The sequence below is a fragment of the Rhincodon typus genome, chromosome 32 (genome assembly GCF_021869965.1).
Source record: "Rhincodon typus isolate 14 chromosome 32, sRhiTyp1.1, whole genome shotgun sequence".
In the NCBI taxonomy this organism is placed as follows: Eukaryota; Metazoa; Chordata; class Chondrichthyes; order Orectolobiformes; family Rhincodontidae; genus Rhincodon; species Rhincodon typus.
This window is the reverse complement of record NC_063363.1, coordinates 28,498,779-28,509,658: the sequence shown is the minus strand read 5'-3', so window position 1 is coordinate 28,509,658 and position 10,880 is coordinate 28,498,779. Positions and strand designations below refer to the sequence as shown.

At 40.4% G+C, this 10,880-nt stretch overlaps 1 protein-coding gene across 1 annotated transcript in view; it reads right to left on the bottom strand.

The window, feature by feature from the left end:
- The window catches only part of robo3 (roundabout, axon guidance receptor, homolog 3 (Drosophila)), a 508,257-nt gene that overhangs the window by 100,635 nt on the left and 396,742 nt on the right, over positions 1-10,880 (bottom strand). The window contains exon 7 of the mRNA XM_048615373.1: positions 10,231-10,436. Within this exon, the coding sequence (XP_048471330.1) occupies positions 10,231-10,436 (206 nt within the window). The remainder of the gene's footprint in view (positions 1-10,230; positions 10,437-10,880) is intronic.

Below are 10,880 nucleotides of genomic sequence, written 5' to 3'. Positions count from 1 at the left end.
CATCCGTGAAGAGAAATCAGAGTTAACGTTTCAGGTCCAGTGACCCTTCCTCAAAACTGGGGACCCAAAACAGTTAACTCTGATTTCTCTTCACAGATGCTCCCAGACCTGCTGAGCTTTTCCAGCAATTTCTGCTTTTGTTTCTGATTCACAGCATCCGCAGTTCTTTTAGTTTTTTATCAACATCGTGTTGTCCTGATGAACACATGATAACTATTATTATGAAATATTAGTATTTATTTAAACTTCTGCTGCTGTGGAGGGTAAAACTGAGGTACATCTTACAATTAACATTTTATAACATCCAAAACAGTGATAGGACAGAATCCTGCACAGGTCATTTGATTCAGGCCTTTATGTTATCACTTTAGGAAATAAAAAGGAATGATTGATGGACAGCTCTTTGAACATAGGACAACATTCCGAAGCATTTCACAGGAATGTTGTCAAACAAAATGCGACAACATTCAACATCACAAAAATATACAAGTACCTTGAGATCACAGTAACTGAGTTTATGAAGCTATTGAAAAAGACCTAAGGCAGTGCCAAATTCAACATGGAGTTGGGGCGGTGTGGGAGCAGGGATGATGTAACATGATATCATTCTCAGAAATCATAGTGGAGAGTCTCGCAAATTTACGAATAGGTCATTTGTTATGGAGCAATAACGAGGTATTCTCACATTTTCATTGAGAGAAATTCCAAATTTATTTAAGGAATTTTTTTTTTGTTCCTTGATGGGACGTGGGTATCACTGTCCAGACTGGCATTTATTGCCCATTCCCTATTGCCTGGAGACCAGTTAAAAATCAGCCACGTTTACTGTAGGTCTGGAGTCACATGCAGGCCAGACTCAGTCAGGACACCAGATTTTCATCCTTAAATGACATTAGTGAACCTGATGTGTTTTTTTTAATGACAAATGGCAACAGTTATGTGATCATTAGACTAACACTTTACTTTTTTTTTTACTGAATTCAAATTTCACCATCTTCACCACTGTAGGATTCGAAACTATGTCGCCAGAACATTAGTTTGGCACTGTGAGCCCGGTGACATCACAACTATGGTACTACTTCCCCCTTGTGATATTATGACATGTAACCAGGAGATTGGTCTGAGAAGTGAGAAGAAAACGGTGGGTAAGTGGCAAGACTGAGGAACAGGATTCCAGAGCAAATGGTCCATTGGCAGCTGCAGGTTTGGCCACCAATAATGGAGCGAATAGTGATACAAGAAAGATCAGAAGAGGAGGAGCACAGAGATCCTGGAATATAGTATGAAGGTTGTCATCTGCTTCAACTGAAAGGAACAGCCTTAAAAAATTGGGGGAATAGGTGATGAAAAATAGTGTAAGGTCAGAACTTATTACACTGCTTTTCTGTTAAATGCAAAAATAATTTTACAAGCCATTATTTTTAAATTTGAATTTTAAAAATCAAGTATAGAGCACACTAACATTGTCCACTTTGTGTTGAGCATTTTCGCTTCTGCACCTTGTCACTAGCTTCTGGGATCGTGATTTAGGTAACAGACCTTCTATAATTACAATAGGAGCTGGGAGTCAGTGCTTGCAATGCAATGGACTCTACTGGAATTGCATTAAGAGTCAGGGTGCAAAAGGCCTGTGAATCCGACCCTTATTCCATTAATTCTACCAAAACAGTGACTTTGTTAAGGAATGAGATGCTTCTAGCAACTGAACCTCAAAGTGCAACCATTCAGGTTGGGAATCACTACAACTGGAAATGCTTGTGTAACTTATTAACTTTAATAGTTTATAATCTGCAAGTGTATCCCCTCTTTGCAGTCATTGTGGATTTTCATGACAAAATGTCACAAAGGGTTTCTTGTGTTAATGCAATTGCCTTGAGATCTCAATGACCAGCTTCTAAAGTTGAGTTTTGTTAAACAAAAAAGATTGAGGCTGTATCATATTCTACATGACTGGGCAGAAAGCATGAGAGTAATATTAACAGAATGTCACTCTCAGTAATCATAGTTGAAAGCCTCTGCACTCAAATTCATCAGGTCATTCATTATGGTGCAAAAGAAGACATTCTCACAATTCCATTAAGAGAAATTTCACAAGCGCATTTTAAGACTGTTTGACCTCTTACTGTTTTGCAATTTTGAATGTTTTCAGGAAGAATCAAACTACTTTCTCGGCGGGGAAGAAATCGTATCAAATATAGGGAAGTCACGAACAAATAGATGCAATATGGAACTCAAGAACATGAACAAGCTGTTGTGATTCTCAAGTCTGTTCTACTATTCAATCAGATCACTGCAGTTTTAGCCCTCAACAGCAATTATCCACCTTCACTCCATAATCCGCAATACTTTTATCAGTAAATTATCTCCCAATCGTAGCTATAATTGATATAATAGTCCCAACTTTCTGAGGAACAGAGTTCTGGATTTCCATCATTCTTGGTGTGGGGAAGTGCTTCCAATCATCATCACACCTTAGGAAATAGCAACTACATCTAGAGACTGGAGCAGTACTGAAGGTGCTGTGTTTCGGATGAAGAGCTCAGCTGAGCTGCTATCTACTCTCCAATGTGTGTGTAAAATGGTCATATGGCGTTGCTGTGGTTTGGTTAGCTCACTTGGCTGGATGGCTGGTTTCAGAATGTCAACAACAGCGCAGGTTCAATTCCCATACTAGCTGAGGTTGCCATGAAAATCCTGCCTTCTCAGTGTGGCCCCTCACCGGAGCCATGCCAACCTCATGTTAAACTAGTCGTCTCTCTCTAATGAGTGAGAAGCTCCGGGAATACGGCTACCTTACCTGCCCTGGCCATTTACTTTTCAACCAGCACATCCAAAAGTATTATCTAGTCATTCACTCCATTTCTTGTTCTGGGATCTTGATGTGTGCAAACTGGTGTTGTGTTCCCAAAGCTGCAACAGTTGCTGCCCTTCAAAAGTATTTAAAACAAAACAGAATTGCAGATGCTGGAAGTATAAGACAAAAACAGAAATTGCTGGAGAAACTCAGCAGGTCTGGCAGCATCTGTAAACAGAAAGCTGAAGCAATTCTGAAGGGTCACTCGACCAGAAACATTGATTCTGCTTTCTCTGCACGGATGCTGTCAGACCTGCTGAGTTTCTCCAGCGATTTCTGTCTTTGCTTCAAAAGTACCTTCTTTGTTGTGAAGCAACGTCCTGAGCCTGCAAAAGAGGCTGTGGAAATGAAAGTTCTTTCTGTCAATGTGTGATTGTGTCGCAGCATTTCTGGAAGACTGTGATATATATGTTTTTGTCTATGTTAGGTTTGGAAAAGGGTACTTTCCCAGAAAGAAAAATCAGTAGAAATTGGTATAAAACTGAAAGCGTGTCCACTTGCTCTATAAGCAGAGTAGCTGGGTTGTGGCAGAAGTAACCAGAAAAACCAATAAATTTAACTAGAAATAATGGTGCCTGAAATATAATGCGGGTCTCAGCTGTGACTGGTTGTGAATTACCAGTGACAGGTAACATGTGAATTGATGACTGACTGCATAGCTGGAGGTAAACGTGCCAGGTTGGTTTTCATGATGTGAGTCATTTGTTGTCAGACTGTTCCTTGAGTGTTATCTGACTGGGCAGATGCAGGTCAGTCTGATATATATGTAGAACAGCCATCCTCACTTAGCCAATCAGTCACCTTCAGGCATTCACTCACTCAGTCACTCACCTTCATTCATTATGTACTAACTACCTAGGTGTCTTCAACAATAACTCTCCATTCCTCAAACTTCTCACCTGGAAGGAGAAGGGAGGGGGTTGTCAGGTGAGCACCTGTATAGCAACGCCATTATTTTCAGGTTCTTCCTGAAGTTACCTGCTGAACTAATCTGGAAAATTTTGCTGGTCCATCGTCATTGCTGGATCCAGATCCTGGAACTTTCTATTTACAATAGAAGTACCATCACCTCAAAGACTGCAATGGTACGAGAAGGTAGCTCACCACCAACTTTGTGCCGGCAACTCCCTCATATTATGAATGAATATTAAAGAAAAATCAATTGACAATGTTACTCATGGTTCATGAGCAATCTTGTCAATGAGCTGCTACATGATTGTGCACTACCTAGCTAAGATTGATTAACATACAGCAAGTTTTGTCTTCTATAAACGCAGCGAAAATATACTGTGCCGAGAACATAGTGACTGATTCTTACCTAAACAAATGCAGCACCTCTGGCCATGACACTGTCATGTCCATTTACACCTCCTGCAGACCCATCTTTCACCTCTTTACTTTTCTCACTATCACCACGTTTTTGCCTTGATTGTACCATTCTCTTTTGTTACTTACTCTCTTTTGCCTTCCAGCTCGTCACAGACCTTCCTTTTAGCTCTTCCCCTCTTCTCCATCACTGCACTCAAGTAAAACCTGTTCCAACTCTTGACTGAGAACAACATGTTGGAGATCACAGCAGGTCAGGCAGCATCCATGGAGAGAAAGCAAGGTAACATTTCGAGTCTAGGTGACTCTTCATCAGAGTCGTGACTTGCTGTGATCTCCAGCATTTGTTGTTTTCAGCGCAGATTCCAGCATCTGCAGTAATGTGCTTCAGTTTCAACTCTTAACTTTCTGCAGCTCTGACACAAGGTAATCAACCTGAAAGATTAACATTGTTCTTATTTCTCAGATGCTACTTGATTCCAGCATACACTGTTTTTCTTTCAGATTTCCAACATTCATAGTAGTTCAACATTGTTTGAAGAAACTCAGATAGTTTTGTTGCAGATTTTACCTCCAGCAAGGTATTTTACCTGATGTGGCAATACTTGTGTTATTTATTGTAACATAAGAAACTGCTAAATGGGTAATGTGGTATAGAAGGATCCAATAAATGTTTGTTACAACTCACTAATACATACAAATATTACATTGATAGGCATGTCTGAATCTGAGCTGACATTAAGCTATTTGGCTACCACAAGGCAGCACATAGAAACATGGAAGGAGTAAGCAATTCAACTCTTTCATGAAAATAATTATAGCGGATCATCCCATTCAGTGCCTTGTTTCTGCTTCCATCAGCATGTCACGCTTCAACTGACCTGTGTTACAATGGAGTCTGAAATTTTTATACATTCAAGTCACATGTTATGATGCAGTGAATGACAACATTAACATGTTTCTTAAAGATATACTGACATACTAAGTGTGAAACAACAGTTTGACTTGGTGACAACCCTTCACCAAATGAGAAATAACCATTCATTTCCAAACCTCAATATGTGTTGATAAATTCTTCAGGGAGAGACACTTTTACCACTGCAAAGAGGAACAAAGATTAATGTAAATGCATCAGTTGTGCTGATTACTGCCTTGGCTCAGGTAAATAATTTTCAGGTTTGTGGTCTGGAGTCCAGTTTGATAGTTTAAGCATTGCATACAGCCAGTGAAAACAATAATCACTTGATATATTCCAAATGGGGCAGCAAATAATGGCAAGGACTGGTCTTACTGATCTGCATGTCTTGTTATCCACTCCATATCACAGGGAACACAATACTCATGGAAGCATTAAGGAATTCAAGTGGAATATTGAGTATAAAACCTGCAGGAATTGCATTTGCACCTAAAGATGAATGAGTAAAATATAACACATAATACTAGATGTTACAATTTGCAAAGACCAACATATCACACACTCTTAATGTATTTCTTCGTGTGTTGTTTTTATATGGATGTTAAACTACAGTTAGAGCTTCTATAGAAATACCACACATAGCAAAGGTAGATTAATCCCTCACACATGAACTGCATCAATCAGAAGATCTATACTAATGTTAAACAACCATAGAACACCTCGAGAATGATAGGTACATGAAATCTTCCACACAATTGAGAAGTCAGGCTTACATAGCAATGATAGAACTCTGATAGTTACAGAATATCACATGATTCAAATTAATTTGTTTGTCATGCCACGTCGCAAGACAGTTATAAATGAAGAAACCCATTCAGATTATTTCAGATTATTCACCCAGGAAGAGCTTTAATTCATCCCATTGCAAATTTTTTTCACATAAATTTAAATAGAACATGACCAAGTATTAATATCAAGGTGCCTGTCAAGTGCAAGAAAGAACACATTGGTTTGTTGTCTGGATTTTGTGCTCAAATTTATGCTGAGGGAGTGGAACCTAGAAGTGGGTCTGATATGGCTGACATTCGGACTATCACTGGAAATAAATAACCTGTGATTGTGATGTGCACCCAATGGAATACTCCAGGGATTCTGCACCTCTAATACTGAATAAACTGATATCAGCCCAATGTTAGAAAATTGAAACAGTGTGGAAAATCACAATCAAGTTGGGGAGTCTGGGTTCTTGGAGCTGTAACAGTATGGGGGGGATAGATGAATCTGTCAACATTGCAAGGGAGGTGAGGCAGGGTATTGCCAGGGGATTGTGTATCAGACAACATTCCAACAGGAGTTTATGTGGAAATGAAGGCCTCAAATAAAGAACAATACAGCACAGGAACAGGCCCTTCAGCCCTGCACTGACATATTTTACCCTTCCATATTAAAGCTGTCTTCACTTACAGGAACTTTATCCCTCTATTCCCTTTCTAGCCATGTGTTCGTCTAGGTGCTTCTTGAACGCTATATATATAAAATAAACACACACAGTTTAGAGTTTGTATTTTGAACTAGTGGCACATGGCTTATGTTTTATGTCTATGAAGGGGTTTCATGATTAACTTGTAAGGCATTTGAAACCATGACTTATTAAAGACAAGTGTGAGAGCTATTGTATTTGGAGGACACTGGGAATTTGTTTATATTGGGAGAGGGTTTATAGGTGAAGAAAGTAAATAGTGCATCAGGCTTCAATTAGAAGAATCCTGAATCATGGGGTTTGTTGTTTGGCTTAAGGAAAACGCCAATAATGAGGAAAACCTTTTTGGTTTTGGGTTTCCAGAAGTCCCGGTTGAAGCTAAATGTGCAAACAGTTTCTCCAGTAAAAGGGAAATAGTTTAGAATTGCTAAGAAATAGGTTGCCTCAGTGTAAGCATTTTAGTTTGAAATTTCCATAAGTGTGTATTTATTATCCAAAAGGGATAATTTGCAATTGAGAAAGTCTAAACTCAACTGTATGAAGAGTCAAGAAAGAGATCATCAAATTCAGAAGACCAGAAATTTAAGCATTCGTTAATTAAGCCCCATGGATATGATTGAGAATGAAATTCTCTTTAGTGTGAGTACTGTAACAGGATTCCCTAATATTGACAAGGACTCCTTTAGTGCTAAGAGCTTAGATGGGGCAGAATTTCTTAGGTGCATCTAACAAGGTTTCTTGAAACAGTATGTAGATAGTCTAAGGAAGGGGATATCCTATACCTTGTACTGGGGAATAAGCTTGGCCAAGTGCTTGATGCTTCAGCAGGGAAGCATTTTGGGAACAGTGAACATAATTCTGTAAGTTTTAAAATAGTTGTGGATAAGGATAAGACTGGTCCTTGGGTGAAAGTGCTAATTTGAGGAAAGATTAATTACCATAGTATTAGATAGGAGCTGGAGAAATTAGATTGGGGGCAGCGGTTACAGGGTGAATACATATCTGACATGTGGGAGCCTTTCAAACAGTAGTAGATGAGAATTCAGGATCAGCATGTTTCTGCAAGGATGAAAGATAAGGACAGCAAAATTCAGGAAACCTGAATGACAAGACATATTGAAAGTTCATTCAAAAATTTTAAAAAATAAACATATGTAAAGTTAGGAAACTGAAATCTGACAAAGCTCTTGAGGAATATAAAGGAAACATGAAAAAACTTAAACAAGAAATAAGGAAGGCTAAAAGGAGCCATGAAATGTCCTTGGCAAGTAGGTTTAAGGAGAATCCCAAGGCATTTTCTAGGTATACCAGGAGCAAGAGGGTAGTTAGGGAAAGGAAAGGCCCACTCAAAGACAAAGGAGGGAATATATGCGTGGAGCACATAGGAGCAGAGGAAGTGAGAGAGGTCCTTAATGAGTATTTTGCCTCAGTATTCACCAAGGAGAAGGAAATGGCTGATGGTAAGATTAGGGAGGGGCATGTCAATATTAAAAAGGAGTTATCGGTGTCTTGAAAAACATTAAGGTAGATAATAGTGGGATAAGATTCTTTCTAGTGAATGCTGAGAGCTCTATTTGCATGCATTAACACCTCATTATTACCCAATCTTAACTCATTAATATGTAGTTTCCCATTTGCCCGCCTATCGGATAGAAACTAGACACCGACAATTCCCGACATGACAGTTACCTGGCAGTTCCAGCTCACCACTTGATCCTCTGGATCTCTATCTTGGAGACCTGGCACTATCATCTCAGGGCAAGCCCCAAGAACCTTGACATCTGACATGCACTAGCTTCATTGCATCATCTTCATGCACATCTCTGACCCATTTCAGTATGGTTCTGCACTTCAATGCTGCACTTTGGAGCACATCAGCACCTCTCATGCACATCTCGCTTTGCGCACAGGGACAAGAAGCCATCTCATGGGTTGGACCAATATGCATCTCAGGGCTGCTCACTTGCCTTCATGGTGCTCACTTTATGCCAACTCTGATGCTCATAGCATCCTTATCTTTTGGAACTTTGCACCCCCCCCTAACCCTGGTATACTTTAAAGACTCGCAGCACTCCTGCTTGGCATGCTGCTTGGCGTAAACATAAAGCTCAGCAGCTATTCATAGTTGTCAGAAAATATCAGTCAAGAGATTGGAATGTCGTTATACAGTGCTATGCCAGGTTAGTCTCACACCCTGTGCCATTAAAACTACGTCAAACACATTGTGCGTACATCAAGCAAATGGTCATGTCTCAAAGTCTAAGTGAAGGAGTCCTCAGTTGTATTAAGGTGGGATGGGCTGCCTTTGTCATGAGGTCACAATAAATCAAGGACATTGCCCAATCACAGTCCAAGGATTTGGATGTGCTTGGATCACTGCTTGGGGCGTTCAGGGTCACGGCCCGTCCATATCTCTACAGTTATGGCATTGGCCCATGGTCAGTCCCGCAGGTCCAGTGTGTACAGTCAGGGGCTCCACGGTAAGTCAGTCAGTTCCCAACATTCCTACTCTGGTAATGTTGTTTCTTTGTTTTTTATCCTTGCCCCATCTCCATTCCCCATGGCCCTGGTGAACTAACCTTTCTATTGTTCACTCTCTCCTGTCTTCCATTTAATCACAGACTTTCCCTTTGTCATTATGCCATCTTGATCCAAACTTATTAATTAAGAACATAAGAATCCTTGTGGAGTACTATGTGCTGTTTGGGTCATTCTGGTATAGGAAGGATATGATTAAACTGGACATTGTTCAAAAAAGTTTTACCAGAATGTTGCTGGTTTGACACATAAAAATAGACTGAAAAGACTTGGACATTTTACACTGCAGCATAGGAAGTTGACGGGTGAGCTTATAGAGGTTTATAAAATCATGAGGGCCATGGATTAGGTGAATGGCAACTGTCTTTTCCCTAGGGTGGGGGAGTCCAAAACTATGGGCATATTTTTAAGGTGAGAGGAGAAAGATTTAAAAAGGTCATGAGGGGCAACTTTTTTTACACTGAGGGTGGTTCATGTGTGGAATGAACTGCCAGAGAAAATGGTGGATACAGGTACAGTTACCATGTTTAAAAGGCATTTCGATAAGTTCATGAATAGAAAAGATTTGTAGGCATATTGGCCAAGCACAGGCTGTTGGGACCAGTTTAGTTTGAGAACATGGTCATCATGGGCTGGTTGGACCGAAGGGTCTATTTCCATGCTGTAGGAGAAGGGAAATGCAATTTAGCCCCATAAGCCTGCTCCACCATTTAAAACAATCATGGCTGATCTTATCACGTCATCACAATCTCACCTCCACTTTCTTGTCCACTCCCATAATCCTTCATGTTACTAATTAAAAATCTGTCTGTCTCCTCCTCAATGTCCCTATATCCAGCACAACCTGGGCTAGTGAATACCACAGATTAATGGCATCTCAAACTTTTCCCGTTTGTTAAAAGGTCACAGACCTGCAACTTTAATTGTTTCTCTCTCTGCACACGCTATGCCCTGATCTATTAAGTTTATTTTGTCCGGCATTTTCCATTTTTATATCAGAGAAAAGGTAATGCAGAAAAATTCCCAGAAATTGGGAATGAGGAAGGAGCAGCCAAATTCTATGATAGTCCCAAAAGTTTGATACAATGTTCGATGCTGACAGTGTCTAGGTCCTACCTGTACATTAGTAATTTGGAGGGTCCCGTTATCCAGCATGCTAATGCGAGGGTCATTACCCAGGATCCTCTGCCCATCTTTCAGCCAGTGAACACTGGGAAGAGGGTTCCCAATCACATGACACTGTAGCTGTGCTGTGGAGTCAACGGCGAATGTCTGGTTAGAGGGGCCCTGACGGATGATGGGTGGTATCCAATCTGAAGAGACTGTAACAGGAGAAGGGGACAAGTAAAGACAAATAAAACATTTATAAAGCTGGTGTTAATGCATAATGTCACTTAAGCAGCTGGAAAAATTGAACAATTTGCTACACAAAGACATGTGCACTGTACATTGCAGTAAATGCAGGCATAATGGATAGAATATGCTTCAATAGGGAATGCACTCAAACTGAGGATTGCACTACACAGACAGCAAAACAGTCTTCAGAGTGTTTACACAGGGAGGTGTACAACTTTAACAGGGAGCAGTGTGTACTGTACAGGGTGTGACATGGGGAGGAGTGTGTACTGTACAAGGTGTGACACGGGGAGCAGTGTGTACTGTACAGGGTGTGACATGGGGAGCAGTGTGTACTGTACAGGGTGTGACACGGAGAGCAGTGTGTACTGTACAGGATGTGACACGAGGAGCAGTGTGTACTGTACAGG